General features: G+C 42.5%; 1 protein-coding gene across 1 annotated transcript in view; it reads right to left on the bottom strand.

Annotated features, from left to right (window-relative positions):
• Positions 1-20,782, bottom strand: part of LOC6043377 (fringe glycosyltransferase) — a 153,259-nt gene extending 132,477 nt beyond the window's left edge. Inside the window, exons 1-2 of the mRNA XM_038260589.1 lie at positions 20,093-20,782; positions 6,057-6,410 (exon numbers count right to left, since the gene is read on the bottom strand). Coding sequence (XP_038116517.1) covers positions 6,057-6,410; positions 20,093-20,248 — 510 coding nt within the window. The 5' untranslated portion in view covers positions 20,249-20,782. The remainder of the gene's footprint in view (positions 1-6,056; positions 6,411-20,092) is intronic.
• Between the last annotated feature and the right edge of the window lie 729 nt (positions 20,783-21,511).

Below are 21,511 nucleotides of genomic sequence, written 5' to 3'. Positions count from 1 at the left end.
ACGGACTTCAAGTTGTACGTAAGCTGTAACAAATTCGAAGTTCAAAAGTTAATCGAAGGTAAGTACAATCCATCCGAGGAATCCAGGTAAGTACAATCTTTCGAGTTACTAACATGTCCTGTCAACTGTCATTCTGTCAATGCTGTTACTCCTAATACACGGAGAAAAACGAGTTCCGAAAATCGTGAACAAGTGTTCATGAAATGGGAAACCACGAACAAAGTGTTCAAGGTTCCAATTTTCTTGAACACGCTTATTCACGATTTCGTAACTCAGTTTTCTCCGTGTGCTTGGAAATATCAGAAATTCGATTTGAGTTTTACTGAATTGAGACTGAAACTCAACTGAAGAAAACGAACCAACTTAACTGCAATTAAACTGAAACTATTGAAAACTTAAATGAAATTGAACTGAACCAGAAACTGACCCACAACAAATGTGCACAAATCGAACTGAAACTGAATCCACTCCAAAGGCAGCTGCACCTCAAGAACAACCAGAAGAAAGCAAAATCTGTGTGCAAAACCCTGCGCTGCGCTGATTAGAAGTCAGAGAGCGTTGAGAAATTATGGGCCACAGCAGGGCGGATACCCATTTTCTGTTCGACCTAACGGACCCGCCGTGGCCTCGATCCGCGTTCCGCGGGTGTTCTCGAGGACTCCTCGCGAAGATTGATGACAGTGTACGAATCAATTAGTTAAGGGGGGAACGGGGGTTCGGACGACACCCCCAATATCCGGAACGGGCGGAGCAAGATTACGCGGTCAGATCTCCAGCTGGTTCCAATTTAGCATACAGTTTCTACCTTTCGTCGGTCCGAACTAAATGAGTATTTCGTAACCCTCAACGGAAGGGGAGCAAGCGAGCGCGCGCGCTCCCCCTTGGTCTACGGGACCGATCTAAAATCGATAATGACTCTCATATATTTCAACAGAGACCGCAGCCGATTTGATTTATTGATCTCCGGCGTGGATCTCCGCCGGTGTGGAGAGAGCAAGCTCTATGCAGTGCTATTCAGCGCGAGCGCATAGCGAAAGATCAGAAACTCATAACTCAATCGGTTACGGTTTACGGATCGCTGCTGATGGCAAGATCAGCAGGACTGCAGGGAGCGACTTAAGGGAGGCGTAACGATCTTGGGTCTAGAAGAGTTTCAGGTAGTTTCGCCTCCTTGAACGAATAGAGGCTCCTCAAGATGAGCTCGAGGGATCACCGTTGGAAGAGGCATTACGAGAAACCACAACAAACCCGACAGACCCGGGAAGGACACCCCTCGGGGCAGGGTGTGAGGATTTGTGTCACCACGTGCAGTGAGGAAGGATCAACAAACAGTCAGAGGATCGAATTAGATCCATCAGCCGAAGGTTAGGAGAATATCTACGGGTTTTTGTTACTTTTCGAGGGGAAAAGTCGAAAATCTCAACCAGATGTAATGCGGCGTGTAATCGTGTTGACAGCGTGTGAGTTTTTGTTTATTGAATGTTCCGCAGGAATGGTAATTAAGTGCTGTTTGTTTTGGAAAGTTGTGTGAACGTTACGAGGGGAGAAATCAGTAAATATTTTCCGTTTGGCAGTAATTGGATGTTTTTGGACGATGAATGGTGACATGGGAGGAGTAGATTGCTCAATTAGTGAGGAAATGTTTAGAATAGTGAAGGTACCAAAGTAAGGGGAACGCTTGAAAACCAAAGAAAGAAGTCCTCTTGCAACTATGAAGATCCAAAACAGAGATCGAAACGTCAGCACGAAAAAAATGGTAGCAGTTGAAATGCTGTGTGTTTTTGTTTGTTTGTTTTTATTGGATAGTACATTGAAATCTTTGGGACACCGTGTAGATTTTCCCTTGTCCCCTTAAAAAAGAGGAGCATCAACATTTCCCGTCTTCCAAATCATTTCTATTGTCCCTGGTGGGCGGTGGAGATGGGAGCGGCTGACAATAGACGGCTGTCATGATGTCGAAAATCTGGTTCAGAACTTGTTTGGGAAAATCAGCATGTGTACATGGCGAAATCCAGTCTGCAATTCGCTAAAATCGTCGTCTGCAAGCGAACCCACTGAGAATTTTGGCTCGAGCCTAGACTCAATTCAGGCTTCAGACAAAATTCTCAGCGGGAAGCGATAGTAAGTCTTCAACCCTGAAAAAGGTCTTAAACCGAAACATCAGTCGATGATTGTTATTGTTCGATCTGCAACCCTGAGGATGGCCCAAATTCAGGGTCGAAAAGTTGGTTGAGGACTTTTGTTCTTGTTGGACAGTGACAGTGAAATCAATAACCTTTAGAAAGGACCAAATTCAGGATCGAAACGTCTGTTGTTTAGACCTTTACAAATAATGAGATTCTTCCATCATGTTCCAACTGAAATTTACATAAAATGTCAGGTGTTTCATGTTATCGTTTAATGTTACAAGATAATTTCTTGCCACGTGTTGTCAGTACCCACTAAAAAGCAAAAGTTTCCGCGTCAAGAACGTACACAACAAAAAAGTGAAACCCCGTGCTACCTTGTCATTCTGCGGAATTTGGGCAACTTTTACGCCACCATGCAATCAAAATGTGCAACCCTGAAGCATCAAGTGCCGGTATTTTTTTTGCATAATTTTTGCTGCGTGTAAATTTGGCTGACGTTAGAGTTTGGGCCAACCTTGTCCGCGTCGATAATGGTTGATCAAATTTCACCGATTTTGGCGGAATTTTCCAACAGACGAGGCAAAATATTTGCAAATTGGACCCTCCACGCCGTAATTAAATTAAACAAAAAAGGCGCATTGTCCACTGGCTTCAGTGCGGCGGTGCTGAGGTGTCCATGTTCATCGATGTTTCCCTGCGGGGGTCCACTTTAAACTGTTTTTCATCGCGCAACTTGTTAGCTTCACCGTCAGCAGTACCAATATCTGGACGGAAAGTGAAGTCCGTTGCGCTGACGAAAACCTGCAATTATGAAGAGTTTTCTGGGTTTTTGTTGACCCCGAAAACTTCACTTTCATCCCGTGGAGCAGCTGCGGTAGCTGGCAGCACTGCGGATTAATTGCTTTTCGGCGCTCCTGTAACGCCCTCTTTGTCGCACCCTGAGGAGAGAAGCCATGGATCATTTCTCGACAAAGTTTATTTTTGAAGAGCAACCTTATCGAAGTTTTTAAGCGAAGATGGCGTTCGAATGGTGAACGCCCGAAATGTCAAAATCACGCAGTGGTACCAACATTACGGAACAAGTGTGCCATGGCATTACAGCCACATTTATTTTCTTATGTTGGCGCTACTGCGCGATTTTGACATTTCGGGCGTTCACCATTCGAACGCCATCTTCGCTTAAAAACCTGGATACTTTTCAAAAGGAGAATCGACACTCCTTGTTTGAGTGCAGCTCAGATCCTCCTTGGTTGCTCCGATTCTTCGTCTTCCTTTTCTGCTTCAACCCCACGAAGACAGGTTGTTGGCGGGGGTAATGAGCCAAATTATAGATTGCCGAGCACAGGAATCTCCGCTCGGGCTCTGTCAAAAATAATAAGTCTCATTGCTGCGGGACCCACTTGAGCAGCGATTCTCAAGATGATCGAAATAACCAAACGGAACCCCCTTGCTGCAGAAATTGAATCATCACTCCAGTTAATGATAGAGCACGGCGTGCCAACTCTCCGGGACTACGCTGGGCGGAGATCTACCCGGTGCGATCATAGAACTGGCCAGCTTTAATTGGCTGAACGCGCGCGGTAATTTCGGTGGGCTTCTGGTGGTCGTTAGACCAAAATTCTCCCACCACACATCTCACAGCTAGGACTGTATCTTTGGTGGACCAATCATAACCCAGCTTATTCCCGCCGCTCAAAATTGATTAAATTCGTACCTGATGGTTCTAATCCCGTTAAAACAAATTGGAAGCGTTTCAGCAACCTTCTCTCACGACTGCCCCCAAAAGCTGCTTTAATGTGGCGTCACGAATCGCGGAATCTATTAATTACTCCGGCCATCGTCGCCTAATCTTATCGCGAATCGAAACGATGGAGGAAGGGATTAGATCGGCCGCTCTCGGCAGCTTCGAGTCGAAAAGCTCATTTGTTATTTAATTAAGTAGGAAGTGGTAGCGCGATGGATAAGCTTTCCTTTCTGGCGGGCTTGCGGAATTTGAATATCAATACCGGACACTAATGAGTTGGCGGGAAACCCGGTTGCGCGCTTTTGTGTGCAGATTTTAAGGTTTAGTCCACGATAGAGCGATAGGGTTCCGAGTGGAACGAATCAGCGGAGATTTGGGCAGGTTCTTGCAGCGTTCAAATTTGCACAAATTCATCGTTAAAAATTGACGAATAATTATTATAATCTAGCTGATAAAACCCTGACTACCGAAACACGCTGAATAGACTACAAACGAACAGCTGTGAGGAGAGGTCACTTGAAATACCGACTAGCGGCTTGCACAAGTGACCACTGCAACTCACTACAATGTTTGACTGATTGACATGTTGACAGATTGACAGAAGTACTTACCCTGGATTAGCTCCTAGAGTCTCCTTTTACCTACCTTTTCGGAATCACTACGTTACAATTGAAGTCCGTAATAGAAACGTTCTTCGCAAAACTTACCTTACAACTTATCACTACACTTCAGTACATCAGACTCTTTCAACCTAGTACCTTTAATTTGAAGTCCGTAATTGAAACGTCACTTCTTAAAAAAATCAAATCATCCAAAGTGTTTGACCCTGACAGCCTTTTTCCAACTCAGATCGTTCAAATTTGAGCAATCGATTTGACAAACTTTCAATGAAAGGGCCACCCAGAATCGCGCTTTTAATGAGTGAGCAGCAGCAATCAGGTGCCCCGTTGAAGCAGTCACCTTTGGCGCAAAGTAGAGCGGCAAATTAATTGCACTTGGCTGACGCGGCACAATTTCGCTGCAACAATGTCTCGCGCTGCTGCTGCAACAACCCAGAAATCCGATCCAATTCTCCGAGCGCCGCTCTTCAAAGGCTTCCAATGAAGACGGTGGCGTTAATTGAAATGTCATCTTGAAAGGTTCTGTGCTTCTTTCTAGTGGAAAAAAAAACTATTTTTCTAAAACAAATAGAACCCCGCTAGCGAGGAGAGGGAAAGAAAAACGGTAGCAAAGCGACAAAACGAAGGTATTTCTTCAATTATGCCCTTGAAGGAGGTGGAAAAAGGAGCAAACGGCACACAGGACAGCACAAGTGAGGTTAATCCGAGGATTTTGCTCGTTCATGCAGGGCGACGGCGGCGACGCCGCCGGTACAAGTGTTGCACGAGCCTGCAATTTACGGTTTTGTTCACCATCGTCGTCTTTCTTTACAAGGATGAAAAGGCAGCGCAGAATGAGTGGAGGAAACCGAAACAGGTCAAGTGCGGTGCGACTGTGGACTCCTGCGCTGCTTAATTGGTGGTAGGCAGAAAGTGAAACATCCGTCAGGGTTAATTACTCTGGATGAGTTGGTTGGCAGGAGGTGACGTTTCGATTGCGGACTTCAAATTTGAGATACTGAGTTGAAGGAACGCTATTTATTGATGTGCAGTGATTTTGGTAACGTGACCTTTCGATTACGGACTTCAAATCCAAGGTACTAGGTTGAAATAGACTGATTGGTTGATGTGAAGTGCTAGTGATTGTGGTTGATGTGTAGTGATAGTGATCCCAACAAGGTAAGTCAGTGTAGTGTTTCAAGGAGCCATTCCAGGGTAAGTACTTCTGTCAATCTGTCATCTGTCAAACTGTGCAGTGAGTGCAGTGGTCACTCGTTCGTACCGCACGACGGTAGTTCGAGCGACCCCTCCTCACAGCTGTAACTGAATACCTGTAGGCCAGCCACGCTGCCCATTTGTATTCATTCAGCAACACATTTTAACCAACGAGAGTCACCGCAAAAAGGGGCCCCACGCAACACACACGAGGAGGCCATTGCGGTATTGTAAACTTTCTGCTCCGCGGTGCGGAACAATTGCGCCGATGCGGGTTCCGTCCAAGAACAACTTTAAAGTGTACGCTCGGCGTGCGAGAATTGAACCTTAAAAACATTCGAAAAAGGCATTTGCCGCCACGCATCCTACCTGTTCCTTCGCCAGCTGGTACCACGTCTTGACGATCATCTCGAGCCGCGTCTCGTGGTAGCCCTTGGTGGTTTTCACGCTGATCAGCAGGTCGTCCAGCTCGGTCGTCGGCGGCTTCGGCGTGCCCGTGACCGACAGCTGCCCGTAGTCACCGCCGGGCCGGTCGAACCGCGTCGGGTACGGAATGGGCTTCCGGATGCCCCCGTTGTTGTTGTTGTTGTGCACTACCCCCACACTCCCGCTTACACTATGGATCACATTGTCGTTACTAACACTATTGTCGTACCCACTGTTGTCCCGCTTGGCCATCACACTTTGCGGGGCCGAATCAGCTGGTGCAGCGTTGTAAAGTTCCTGAAATAAAACGGAGAGAGAAATGAAACTGTCAAAACACGAAATCCACTGCGGATGGGAGGACAGGACGCGGAATTGATTGAGCTCGGCCCCCCGACCGTGACAGACGGGAACAAACACGATAACAACCGTGATATTGGAATTGAAACCCCCGCCGGTGGTGGGCTTCCAGAATTCAGGAGGACCTAGCCCGGAATCGTGAGGAAGAACAACCGCAGAACGTCGCGCAGCAGGTGTACGGACTGTCACGATCTGAGAGGGAGTTGGTGCTCGGAAGAGTTGGAAGTGGACAAGGGTAGCTGTCTGGAGTTAACCCGAATCGTTGCGGGGTAGCAAATATTGAAGCGGAAATGTTGCACTGCGGGATGATTTATTTCGATTTGTGAAGGACTAAGTGATACAAAGTAGTGAAACTTATTTCTTCGTTGAAATTCATTCCCAAATTCCACCCGCCAACCCTCAAGTGTCAGGTGCTTTTATTTTCATTGAGCGCGACGTACTTCAGCGCACTCCAGTCCCGAGATGGGGGGGGATGACACTCCATCAACAGACAGTCCACAGGTCGTCGTCATCCACTCTCAACCGTTCGAGCAACAGAGCCGGGCCCGGATTCAAGTCTAAAACAAAACCCCCAAAGAGAGAGAGGAAGAGCGTGCGCGCAACTTCGTTATCATAAATAAACAATTTAAGTGTGGATATTTGAATAATTTTACAATAAATTTTTGCCCGAAACTAGCCGCTAGTTGAATGGGGAGTGCTTCTCTACTACTTTTTTTTCGGGGATACCAGTTGAAATCCCGGCCGGTACACCGGGGAGAAGAAGCGTGGAGTCATCAAATAATTGTAGTTTATTAGATTGTTATATTAGGCCTGTGATAACTGTTTTCGGGGAGAAGGCCCATTCATTTCTGCGCGGAATCAGATTCCGTGGGAATCGTCAACATTGACCTGAAAACTGTTGATTTATAGGTTGTTTTCACCGGGCAAATATTTGCGCAAAAAGGGCCCCTCTGATAAGCCTCACAAACGTAAGCGGATCCTTATCTGTCTCAGCGCTGCAATATTTATTGCTGCCGAATCAGTCGGCAAAAAATAAACCTTAAAACGGATCCCATTTGCTTGATGTGTCTTGAAGAACTTGCAAATCGTCGTCGTCGTCCGAACCTCAAGTGGCTGCGCCACTCGCTGTGCCGTGCCAAGATTTGGTAAGCTGATATCCGACGGGTTCCCAGGGTGAGGAAGCCCGTGAATCGGTAGCAATTGCCGTTTTTGAAACACTTGTTGGCAGCAGCCTGACTCTCTGCAGCTGGAGCTTTTGGGAGACCGTGTGCGCTACTAGAGTTACGTTACGTTTTAGTGCGCGCGATTGTTTATGGCCGAAGATCATTCGGTAATGTTTTTATGGGGGGAAGGCTTTTTATGCCGTTACGGTGCTGCAGCTGGAGAGATCAAGAGACAATCCATCATCATCATCGTTACTGGGTTTGTAATTGAGTCACGCAGTTGGGGTGAAATAAGCCGATTTGTGAGATGGAAGGAAGTGCACGTCAATCTTCATCTGCATTGGCATTGGGTCAAAGACTTAAAGTTGCAGTTGTATCAATATGGTTAAAAAGCATTAACACAAAGAAGTTGCCCCTTGTCAGACTACAGAACTTCAATAATGTCAGTTTTCAAAACTTGTTTCCAATTGAGTTGTGCTGAGATCTGTTGGATCATGTCGACTGAACGATGGCAGACATTCTGATCATTTCAATAGAGAGTCCTTCACCGGTTCTGTGAGCGGAGTGGTCAAAGTAAACACCTCTTTTCTACTCGATACTTAATTCCTTACTAATAACAATAATATTTCACAATTTAACAATTAATCTAATATTCGGTGTCTTTTCGGAGCTGACATGACAGCTGCATCCGTCCTCCTGCTGAATCTTCTGATCGATTGCCAAGCGACAGCACGGGCAGCTTTCAAAACAATAACAAAAGCAGCGTTCTTTTATTACGTAACGTTATGTAAGGGGAGAGGGTGGGAAGTTGAGTTCGTTTTCGCACTTTTTCATACGATTTTTTCAGTTCAACTGCGATTACACTTTTTTGTGTAAAAAGTGTAATCGCAGTCGAACTGAAAAAATCGTATGAAAAAGTGCGAAAACGAACTCAACAAAGTGCGGTTTTCAGTTACAGTGCATAGGGGAGTTTGGGGTAATATGGACAGGGGGGGGTAATTTGGACACCCCTTTGAAAATCACGTTTTCTTCGGATATAAAGTGAAAACGGCAATTTAAGTGATAAGGCTAGTACTAGTAATGGCCTAGGAGCATGGACAAACCAAAAAAGTTGGAATAGGTTTAGTAGTTTTGGTGTAATATGTAAAAGTTTCCAAAGGCCGGTTGGCACTGCCTTAAATTCTAATATTTGAAGGTTAGGAAATAAGGTTTTGCAGGGGTTATATGGCCAACAAGTGGACATTTTATGTTTATGGGGGTTGCTTGGACGATGCCTGAGATATGTACGTATAAAAATTGTGCATTTTATCCATTTTTATCATAAAAAATTGCAATTTATGAAAGAATATGCTATGGGGGTAATTTGGACATGGCTTGTGGGGTAATTTGGACATACCTGTAAGTCTACCTGTCAGGCAACAAAAAAGTAACTTTCATGGTTGGATGAGTTTTTAAAGCGATTTAGACAAATTTAGAGGGATTTAATATGTCAAAACAATCAAAAAGAAATGTGAGCAATGAGAACTTTCACAAAACCCCTATTTTTTTTAATTTAGATAAATTTATTCCAATATTCGAATTGATGAAAATCTGATAACTATACATTTGGCGTTCAACAAGACTCAAATGTTGAATGCTTTTAATTAATTCCTTTGACATTTCTAATTTCTATGCTGGTTTAAAATAATATTTAAATTTGAAGGGCTACAGAATGTAAAATTTAAAAAAAAAATGATATTTTCAGGCTAATAAATTCTATATAAAGATTGATTTATATAAACATAAACGATACCTTAATCACTAAAAACTATACTTGTGCCTAATCCAGAATCAATGTTTAAATCATTTCAGTATTGATGATTAAATTATGTATACTACACTGAACTATTTGTTATCTTCCTATTGAATTATAGTTCTATCACAAAATCATTATTTAAACCTTTGATGAAATATTGTGAGCAAAACAACACTTCAAAATATAAAGCAATTACAAAACCAGGTTGAAGGATAAAAAACATGCTCAAAAAATCAAATGTTAAACTTATTATTCAACATGTGTCCAAATTACCCCTCAAAAGGTGTTCATATTACCCCACAAGGTATGTCCATATTACCCCACAAGACATGTCCAAATTACCCCACAAGGCATGTCCAAATTACCCCATAGGGGTGTTCATATTACCCCTACACAAAAATGTGGGGGTAATTTGGACACCTTTTAATTTTTGCGATAAAAATGGGGTTTTCATCAAAATTTATCGAAATTAATGACATTTTTCTATCAAATATGGTCTCTATTATCCTCTGGTGTCATCCACATTCCTTTAAAATATCCATACAGCCCGTGACAGAGCAATTTCCTTAGGGTGTCCAAATTACCCCACACTCCCCTACATTTTTTTAATGTTTATGAAAATTTTGTGACAGGAGCGCGAGGGGGTCTGAAAATCCTGCGTTACGTAATAAAAGAACGCTCCCAAGAAAGACGCATAAAACGAGGGGCTTGCTTTGGCATTGGCACTGTATGAGGGACGCGCGTGACCTGTTTACTCCGTGAAAATTAATTACTGAAGCTATACCAAAGCTGTACGTTTAATTCAGGACATATTCGTATGAGGTACATCTTCAAGATATCATTTTAAATCATCCAGAATCCCGTGACATTGAAGAAATTCGTACAAACTAAACCCCAACTCTTCTTGCACAACTCCCCAGCAGTCCTTTGATCTACACCTGTCAGCTGTTTTCCAAGCTTCTTTCTCAACCCCAGAATTCCAGATCTCTCCAACTCTTGCTCAATCTCTCAACCTTCGAAGGCAGCTGCCGGCCGGCCATTGATGCACCTCGAGTGCATCCACCGAAAAATAAAACTGGACCACTTGTTGGGCGTTGCAGCAGTTGTTCCAGAAGTCGAAGGTCGACGGGGTACCGTACCGTTTCTCAACCGAACGGTTTCGCACGCCCGTGACCCGACCTTCGGTCTGTTTTTCAATTTATTACAGCAACCGTCAATCCGCGCGGATTTCTGACCAGTGTGTACCAGTGGATCTTCCTGACGTTCGGTAGAGAGTGTTGACCAAGGTATTCAACTTGGTAAGGTTGGAAGGATTGAAAGCATAAGCTTACAGCCCGCTGGAAAGAATAATCTTGCCAAATCAGAATGAAGCCAAAGCCAAATTGTGCCAACCTTCCCCTCACGAGAATCTCGTACAAAGTCAGCGGTTAGTCCGGACATATCGCAAACAAAACATCCAAAATAACTTTCGCAAACAACGCGCGCTCGGACGTCGTTCCCAAGCAGGCAGACTTCGTTTATCTTCCCCGTTCCGAATTGATTAAGCTCTCCGGACGCTCATCATGCAACCTCTCTCTGAACAACATCAACCCCGTCGGACCAAAACCTGTCAGCTGCGTCAGAAAGAGGGGAAGAAGCCGGGCGCGCGGGAAGGTCGATGTCGGTGATGATACTGGTTCGCATAAATATGCTCCCCATCCGAGAGAGAAGCGACGAACCAAACTCTTCTTCGGCGATACCTGACTGTATACCACCTGTCCACCTCGGATCCAGGTTGTTGGCTGGTTGGCTTTCTTCAACGCGGCAGCTACCTCTTGTGCCCTGTCTGCACGATTTTCTCATCGGAACATTATTACGGCTACGGCTGATTGGACGATGTGGCGGTTTTGGGGTTAGGGAAGGCGACCGGCACGCCACCGAACCGAAAGGTGACCAAAATTGCAATCAATTGAGATGCTGGGAATGATGACCATCATCAGCCGCCATTCGGGAAGTCACTTTCGATCACGCTGGTAGAAGCCGGGAATATGGCTGTTTGAACTACACCCAAACGAGAGTGACGTTGCGATTGCGGTTAGTCAGGTAGTTCGACTGACAGTGTCAACGTTGTGAGCGCATCTAGCATCTGATGTTCGAGCAGGAACATGACTGTATTGTAATGAACGAAATTTTGAGTCTCATTTGAGTGTACAGATCATCCCAATCCAGATATTGAAAGCTCGTTATTGAGCTGCACGGCGTAGCAATGCAATATTTATCGCTAAAGTTTGCGAAACTGCAAAAAAAATCTTCCAAAATTGACTCAGACCAAGAAAAGAAACGTGCCACGTTCTGTGCAAAACGAAGTTAATTACTCGTCGAGCAGTTAAAGGACCAGCACCAGCCTGGAAAGAGAGGAGCTTGTTTTTTTTTGACAGAACCGGGAAAAGGACAACGGCGTGTCTGGAAATGGAAAGTTTTTCGTTGCAAGCTGAAGGTAATTAAATTGGGTTGTTGGGTACGGCGAGAAGCAGACACCAGCAGGGGGAAGGACTGTGCTGGGTTATAGTTTGTAGAAGTCACTTTTGCGAGCGCTTTCTTGACTATTTAACAGTTGTTGTACAAACTAGGGCCTGCAGCTGGTACAGAAGGTAGTTGATCTTGAGTCTTTTGGAACTAGAAATAAACATGATGCTTTTTTCGAAATATATTTGAATTTATAAAAATCATGATTTTATCTATATAGATCAAAAGTTTGAGTTTATGCTTTATGATACAACTTTGAAATGTTGAAGCTCGTCTGTATGACCCAGTTTGCTCAGCATAATGAACTTGTTAAACTGGAACAAACTATGGAACCAGTAGTAGTGTAGTAATTAGTCACAGTTTGTTTTTGACGGGCACACATTTGTTTTTAGCTGACGCAAAAAAAGTTAAATAAGCATGAAACCTCAGTTCAAATTCATTCGTCCATTGAGGTTCTTTTTACTTCCATTTCCCAGAAATCCATTAGCCAGAATGGCTCAACCTCCAGCATTTAATTTCCAAGAATAAACAATTCCCTAGACTTGTCTGGTTATTGTTTTACCGAAGCAAAAATCTGATTAAAAAGCTGGTGATTTTTCACGAAATTCTCTATGAATATCATTTTTCTAGTAAAAATCTGCCCTACTTTTTAAAACTCAAAACTTCAAAAATTAAAAAATTCTTCAAAAAGGAGGAAGAATCTCAAGGAACTTCATAACACTCACAAAAAATGTGTTTGATATCTTTAAATACTCAAGTCTACAATTCTAGTAATAACTACACAAACATCCGATGGTAAAATCGCATGTAAAAGCATGCACATCACCCTTGTAAGCAAAAGCATGTAATATTGTATAGAAAACGTGTACACAAAAAGCATGTACATGTACTACTGTTAGATTGATATTGATTTTTTCACAGTGGCGAGATAGCCGAGTGGGTTGGGGCGCGGACTTGGTAATCAAAATATGACTCTCGCCGGAATGATGTGGTTTTTGGGGTGAAGAGACCTGATTTTTGCCTTCCTCACTGAGGTAAGGCTATAATCCTGCTCTAAAAATGTACTTTTTATTAAAAGCTCGAAGACCCACCTTCATATATACATATCGACTCAGAATCGAAAACTGAACAAATGTCTGTGTGTGTGTGTGTGTATGTGTGTGTGTGTGTATGTATGTATGTGTTAAAAAATCTTGCCAAGTTTTCTCAGCACTGGCTGAACCGATTTTGATCGAACCAGTTGCATTCGACTTGGTTTAGGGTCCCATACATCGCTATTGAATTGTTTGAAGTTTCGATAAGTAGTTCAAAAGTTATGTATAAAAATGTGTTTTCACATATATCCGGATCTCAATTATATGCATGTAAACGATGTCCGGATCCATCATCCAACCCATCGTTGGTTAGGTAATCAAGAGACCTTTTCAGCGAGTCCACAACATCGAAGATCTGGCAACCCTGTCTCGAGTTATGACCACTTAAGTGATATTTATGTACTTTTTTGAAGCCGGATCTCACTTAAATGTATGTAAACGATGTCCGGAACCATCATCCGACCCATCGTTGGTTAGGTAATCAAGATACCTTTCCAACGAGTCCACAACATCGAAGACCTGGCAACCCTGTCTCGAGTTATGACCACTTAAGTGATATTTATGTACTTTTTTGAAGCCGGATCTCACTTAAATGTATGTAAACGATGTCCGGAACCATCATCAGACCCATCGTTGGTTAGGTAATCAAGATACCTTTCCAACGAGTCCACAACATCGAAGATCTGGCAACCCTGTCTCGAGTTATGACCACTTAAGTGATATTTATGTACTTTTTTGAAGCCGGATCTCACTTAAATGTATGTAAACGATGTCCGGATCCATCATCAGACCCATCGTTGGTTAAGTAATCAAGATACCTTTCCAACGAGTCCACAACATCGAAGATCTGGCAGCCCTGTCTCGAGTTATGACCACTTAAGTGATATTTATGTACTATTTTGAAGCCGGATCTCACTTAAATGCATGTAAACGATGTCCGGAACCATCATCAGACCCATCGTTGGTTAGGTAATCAAGATACCTTTCCAACGAGTCCACAACATCGAAGATCTGGCAACCCTGTCTCGAGTTATGACCACTTAAGTGATATTTATGTACTTTTTTGAAGCCGGATCTCACTTAAATGTATGTAAACGATGTCCGGAACCATCATCCAACCCATCGTTGGTTAGGTAATCAAGAGACCTTTCCAACGAGTCCACATAATTGAAAATCTGGCAACCCTGTCTGACAACTTAAGTTACATCTGTGTACTTATTTTTCTGGACCTAAAAACATAGCTGAAATATGTGTCCAAACCAATATTACCCATTGTTGGTATAAAGTGAGGAAGGCATCAATCACATAGGTGGATTAGGTTAGTTTTTTTCTTTACATGCGTTCTGTGTACACGTTCTCATACAATATTACATGCTTTTGCGCACAAAGGTGATGTGCATGCTTTTGTATGCGATTTTACACATATTTTTTATGCTGTGTGGGGTAATCTTTATGATTTTCATATTTCTCATAAATATATATTCACAGTAGAAAAAGATTTATTAGGAAAAGTTGATAGATTGTAGGATTTGAGTGTACAATCAATTGTTGACTATTTAATATCTCGAATTAGTATTCAAAAAGCCGTAAGAACCAATGGTAAACAAAGTCCTGTTTGCATCGGTATTCGACCTACTTACGAAAAACCAATATCAAAAATGATTGAGATTGTTCATCTACACGTCCTTCAAGTGCCCCAAACTAAAAATAAATAAATTTTTGTTTGATTTTGGAGAAAAACGAAAATTAGTGTCAGAGGTCACGGTGGCTCTTACGGCTTTTTGAAAACTCACCCGAGAATATACATATCGTTTATTTTTGTATTTTTGATATTACAGGGCGCTTTAAGACTTTTTACAAATTTAATTTTAGGATCACAGATCGGAAATATGATTTTAGATGTAAAGATAAAAATTAGTCCATTAATTCATTACTATTATGAAACTATTTTTTAGTAGCATGAATATGAATATGAATATTGCAGTAAAACATTTTGTGATAAATTAACCTTGAAATTCCCCTCCCCCCTCTATTTACTTCGAAAAACTTCAAATTGTACCAGCCAGTTGCTTTGAAGTGAAACAACAACAATAAAGATATTTCTGGAGAGTAACTGTTTCTGGAGAATGAGATTTTGAGAAAAAAAAAATGTGATTATTGGCATTATTGGGAATGGATTTCTTGAGCAAGCAATTCTGAGGTATGGGTTAGAACCTCTCATTGGAATTACAGACAGATCTGGATCAAATTTTTTAGAGGGCGCAAAAACATTTTAGCAACGGAAACTAGCGTTCTGTTGCTAGAAAAAGGCATAAAAATTGTGATTTTTTATCAGAACAATGTCAAAACACAGTTTAAAGCACTTGCAAAGCAAACATTTGAAATAAAATTAAAATTCAATTTTAAAAGACAACAGAATTCCTGGAATTTAAGAATTCCCGTTTTTTTGTCGCACATGTGACATTTTTTTTTCAATCACCCATTCATCATTTTCCTGAAAGAACTGAAATGTTGAAAGTATTTATATGCACCTATATCAATATCCTTAGGTTGGCTACACATTTCTGAGAAAATACGCATAAATAATGTCGAAAATTATCGCAATATACCTTGTTGTTTAAAGATTGTTATTTGAATTGATACCATTTTTTGCAATAAGAAGCGTAATTTGAATTCTTGAGGCTTCTTTCGAGCACACGCTCGCTCCTCAACGAGATCCTTCATTTCCAGTCCAACGACATCTCTTTCAGAAAACAAAACCTCAAAAGCCCCAATTAGCCAATCGCACCCCTCCTCTGATTCTCCCATCAAACCACCTCGTTTAGTGAACTACTCTGGCCCCTGGAGAGTATGTATTTCTGTCCAAAATGGTTCTCCTAAAAGCTTCCGCTAATTTTCCAATCAAGCCCACTTTTGAAGAACCCAGCAGCAGCATCAGAAGCGCAACAGGTTCAGAACATTTTTTGACCCGGCGTTGGCACTCTGGACCAGCAAAAGTGGGGAGAAAAAACTAGCGAATAAAAAAAAAAGATTCGAACCAAACAAACGCTCAATGAGATAGAGAGAGGGACGAGAGCAAGAGCAAACAGATGAATGAAAAATTGAACCATTTGTTTGAACTTTTGGGGAACTGAGCAAAAAAAAAAAAAAAAATCATGAAAAAATCCCCATGAGCGCAACACATTCTGCCAAGTTCTTTTCTTTTTATTTCACTTTTTTTTTGCGCCCGATTGAACCATTAAATGCATCATTTTTCTCACTTCAGCTGATTTTCGGGGCCATATCGCTTGCCTGCTCGCACACGCCAAATGCCTCGAGCAGGGATGGCTCCTAGAGAGAGAGCGAGGCAATTGGAGGCTCCCTGTCGTAATTAGATCCATTACCCGTAGTTTTACAGAGTGAGATATGTGGTTTGATGTTGAAGGTTGCACAGTGAAAATTTCAAGTTTGGACGCAAAATAAGGATTTGTAATTCATGGGAACATTAGTAATTTTACATGATTCTGCTGTGGTTTTACATGAATCTCCATTGAATATTTGTAACGTTTAAACCAACATTGATTGTCTACGAAAAATGGCAGCATATTTTGCTACATTTGACGTTTTACATGTGATCGTATTAGAGAGAATGAAATGTCTTCACTCTCTAACGAAGTTTTCTCTCAGTGATTGCTCAGTGAAACTCTTTTGACGAAGATGATTTTACATGATTTTCACTGTGCCAGCTTCCCCGGGATAGCTCGTGCCCTAGCGATTTCCTCCAAACTCCGTGATTTACGCGCAAGAGGTCAATCAACATCTTGTTGGAAGGTAAAAACCTTCAAAAAAGCATCTTGTTTACGCTCCAAATTAAAACTGATGGTGTGGTTTTGAGAGAGGTAAAACAAATCCCAAATGAAAAAAAAAAAACAATATTTGTTTGGAAAGGTCGTCGACAAAGAAAGAAGAAAGCGCCGAGAAGGTTCTTTACTGATTTGCTCTCTTGTTCTTCGCGGGGGTTTTGATGTTGAGTGTTGGAGAAACAGAGTGCTACCGGAGCGAACACTCTCCTTGAGTGTTTGTTTTCAGGGAAATATTGACAACTCTGCGCGAGAGAATGGAACAAGTGGGTTTAACATGCATGTAAAAACAATTGAGCTTTTGAACCAAATAGTGAAAATATTGAAGAAATATGCAGTTCAAGATTTGCGATAATAAAAAACATAGAGTGCATCCCGCTCAAACAAACACTACTGTTACACGAAAATCGAGCAAAATTCAAAAGAATGAGAGCAATATTTGAAAAGGGCGCATAAGCATTTTAACAGGTGGAACAATTTTGCAAATGTGACTATTGGTTACATTTTCACAAAGTGCTCCCCAGCATTTTTTCAACATAGCCAGTTTCCTTTAATAGTTACCGTCAACAGAGATGAGATTGGGTCACACAAAAATTCTGAAATGCTGAAGATCCAGTGCCACCCTTGATAACGGTACTTGGTAATTCGGAATTTTCAAAATAGAGCCAGCTGTCAAAATGCTTTTACGCCTATTTCAAATGTTGCTGCAGAAAATCAAACGTCACGGATTTGTAAACAAACAGTGCATATTTTAAATGCTAGAAAGTGTTGTGCTTTTTGTTTACAAACTTATTACACGAAGTGATTTGATGCATTTTTCGACTCCAATAGCAAACGTCAAACCAAAAATTACTGCCTGATTTTTACCAGTACTTCGAAGAGATTTGGCAAAAAGCTTGTACTGTTTTGACGTTTGCTGGGAGAATAGAAAAGTTTGAGAGAGAGAGAGAGAGAGAGAGAGAGAGAGAGAGAGAGAGAGAGAGAGAGAAAGAGAGAGAGAAGCAAATTAATTTTTCTCTCACGCCAAAACAGAAATGGCATTCAGACACGCTAATTTATAATAGCTCATTCCAGCATTGTTTTTACCCAGGTTTCATTAAACAGGAATCCATTCCGGGATTAGTAATTAATTTTATATTTTGTAAGGGATTGTATGCCTCAAAAAAAGTTAAAATTATTACAAATAAAGCACTTCGTCTCAATTTTCATCAAAAAATCAAAGCATGAAACTTTTGAATACTACAGCATTTGTTCGGTAACTGGGCTGAGAACGTAGCCCAGTCACCGAATGCTGTTCGCTAACTGGGCTGAACGAAAAATAACGAGGGGACTACCGATGCATAATATTTTTTTTTGATGAAATATAAAAATAAAAGTTACTCAAATTCAATTACAATGATTACATTTAATATTTCTCTTGTGACTTGAAATTACATAAAAGTTTGAAAAAAGTTTTTTTTTTATTTGTTGAGCATGATTTTTGCATCCATTAACCCCTCGGTGATTTCGGTTTGTTTTGGTTTTGACGTTTGTCAGTTTTTAACTGGGCTACGGCCCAGTTATCGAGCGCCCAGTTAAAAAGCAGCCCAGTTAAACAACGCCCAGTTACCGAACAACTACTGTATTAAGTTCCCAACTTGCCAAACTTTTAAGAAGTCCGCTTGAAGCAATTTTTCATTTTGTTGCTCCCTAAAACTTCATCAGCTCTTTCATCACCACCCTCGAAAAACAAGTCAACAACAACGACACGATCCATTATGATAAACTATCTCTCCCGGCCCAAAAACTTTCCCCTTTTTCGGCGGCCAAGATAAGGAGGACTTTTCCGTGCCATTTACCCAACGATGGTATAGAAGAGAACAGGACCCAAGTGTTGACAAACTTGTTTTGGTGCAAAAGTTGCAGTTGTTGTACCCAATTTCACCTTGAGGGCAGCTTTGTTGCACAACTCGTAAATACAAACTTGGCGAAGAGCACGAATGCGTTTCCAATTCGTGATCGAAAATTGACTCAATTTGCAATTTGTTACCCACTGAACAATCCGAGTGAAGTGACATCCAGCTGCGAGGATAATTTCGACGCGAAAAATAATCAGTTTTGGGCTGGAGAATTCTGACAAAGTTGCGGACTTTGATGGGGACCGCCGACGCGGTCAAACGGACGGACATCTCCAAGGACAGATTGCAAGTTTGGCATAAAAATCTTTCAGCTTCCAGTTGACTAAATGGAATGATTACATCAGTGAGTTTAGAATTATCCGATTTGTTTACATCTAATGTTACGCCCTACTGAATTGTTACTGTTGAATTGGTGAACCCCAGATGTAAACAATCAGTTCAGCCGAAGACAGTGTCGGAAGAATAAAAATCAATTTCTAAGGTTAGCGAAGACCCCCAAGAAGATCATGAAATGCTAAGTCCCTCAACTTGCCTCATTCCTGTGAGGTATTGATCGAGTTAAGCTCCAATATCTGAGCGCTGGTCAAGCGCAGCTGAATGCTGTCATGCAGCGTAGCGAATTACTCCAGTCAGACCCGGGCATTATCCAGTCATCCATCACAAATTTGCATCGGACAACTCGACGACCCCGACGAGTCCGGGCCAGAAACCGCACACATCCAAATCACTCAATTGTCGGTACTGCCAGAGTCCGCTCTGGTCTGGGCATTGTGTCCGATCGTCACCGCTTACGGGCACAGATCAAGTGCATTGATCCTCTTCGGTCCCGATCGCGGTCCAATCTCGTGGGCCCAAAACCACAAGAGATCGTCGTCATCCAGACTGAAACCTCGCTAGCTGCCGGGGCCAAAATGGTATTAATATATTCCGAGGTCCGCGAGAGAATCTTTACTAAAAACAAAAAGCGAAAAAACAACACCGTCGGCGGTGCTTGTTTTTGCTTCTTGGTGGAGGGAGCCGCCACAGTTGAGGACACTTGGGTAGTGAGGAACGGACGAACTGCCAGAACGTTGCGTGATTCCGGATTGTTAGTTGGAGCGGTTCGCGGAACATGGCAGGATGCACGATAAGCGTGGAAGGAGAGCAAAAATTTTCAAATTTTTGCCTGACACTTAACCCACGGCAAGTGGTCGAGAAATGGCTGAAATTCTCGGCCAAATTAAATCGTTTTTGGCGTTGTTTCGAAATTTTGCAGAGGTTTTATGAGAGATGTCGAAAATCCAAGATACTGGACAGTAACCGCCGTAGATACACCATGAAGACCGTACCTGCACAGTATTGCCCCCGTTGTAGCCGTAGACGTTCTGGTACAGGACCAGCGTCATGTAGATCAGGAAGGTGCCGGCCGCCATTGCTTGCAGAGTCCGCTTGTACCGGTGGGTCAGCGAGAAGACCTGGCTCATCTTCTTCCTAAGGCACCTCATAGAAGCTGCTTCGTGCTGCCCGTCCTCCGCAGGGACAGTCGCATTTTGACGTGCAGGCAGCAGAATCGGCGCAATTTTGTCAGCCAGGGCTCTTAATCCAGTTTCTTCCGGCTCAGTCGCCACTTGTTCAATATTGAGATATTATGCACTGGTTGATTGAATCATTGGAATCATTAGCTACAATCACTTTGATCACTTCACTTTGCCGCTTTTATTAATTCACATCAACTCTCAGCGGCCCGTATAATTCACGATACACTCCGTTTGTTATTCACCCCCTCACCAAAAAACCGTCACAAATCCACAAACAAAACACGTAAACAAACGCACCAACCACTTGTCAAAATCCTTCACTGTTTTCCCCCCCTCTCAAAAATCATAATCCAAAACGCGCGAAACGGGAGCAAAATCCTCTTCCTCCTAAAACGGATCCAATTTCCCCTCACTCTCAGAACGAAACACGAACTAGCGCTAGAACGCGATTGGTCGACCCGAGGCGAACAGGCGCGCGAAACCCTCCTCACGCAAGCAACGTCAACCAGAGACTGATCGGTTGCGCAAAGCGGGGTTCAAAACAAGCGCGCGCGACACGATCGCGTGAAGCGAGAGAGAATAACAAGCGAAGAGAGCGGACGAAACAAGAGAGAAATGGCTTAATGGCCGAAGAACGTTGCGCATTATCAGCGATTTTTTCTTTCGGATTCAAATTTGAGGCAGGTAAGCAGTTCGCCCTCTCCTCACTAGAAACATCTCAACGTCACGCTCACTGAATACCGCTCTCGTAATAAATTATGCGCTCTCGAAACGATCATCGGCCATTCAAAACCGGGCCGCCGCCGCCGCCTCTCTCGCGTTCGGTTGTCATGGTGCGAAAGATAATAACAAAATAGCTCAAACCGAGAGAGCTAAGAGAGAGAGAAATGCCGGTGATCGTGGCGCGAGAGGATTGCGCTTCGTGCGCAGGTGAGTTTAGGTAAAGAGTTGTTGTTTGCGGGCGGCGGCTGTTATCGGCGTTTCGTCGAGTGAAGCGACGTTCGGCGGAGATCGATTTGTCGATGATTGGATGGCCGATCGGTGAAACGATTGAGTGATTGCAATGAGCGAAACAGGTGGAATCTAAATTTATAAATTCGTTATTTCAACGTTTTGAAGAAACCGGTCAAGAAAAATTTCAAATGGGTAGCAGCGGTAGCGAAAGCTAAAACCTATAAACTAAAAACTAAAAACTAAAAACTAAAAACTAAAAACTAAAAACTAAAAACT

Source organism: Culex quinquefasciatus, chromosome 3 (genome assembly GCF_015732765.1).
Source record: "Culex quinquefasciatus strain JHB chromosome 3, VPISU_Cqui_1.0_pri_paternal, whole genome shotgun sequence".
Taxonomy (NCBI): domain Eukaryota; kingdom Metazoa; phylum Arthropoda; class Insecta; order Diptera; family Culicidae; genus Culex; species Culex quinquefasciatus.
Note: the sequence above shows the minus strand (reverse complement) of the source record. Positions and strands in the feature narration are given on the sequence as shown.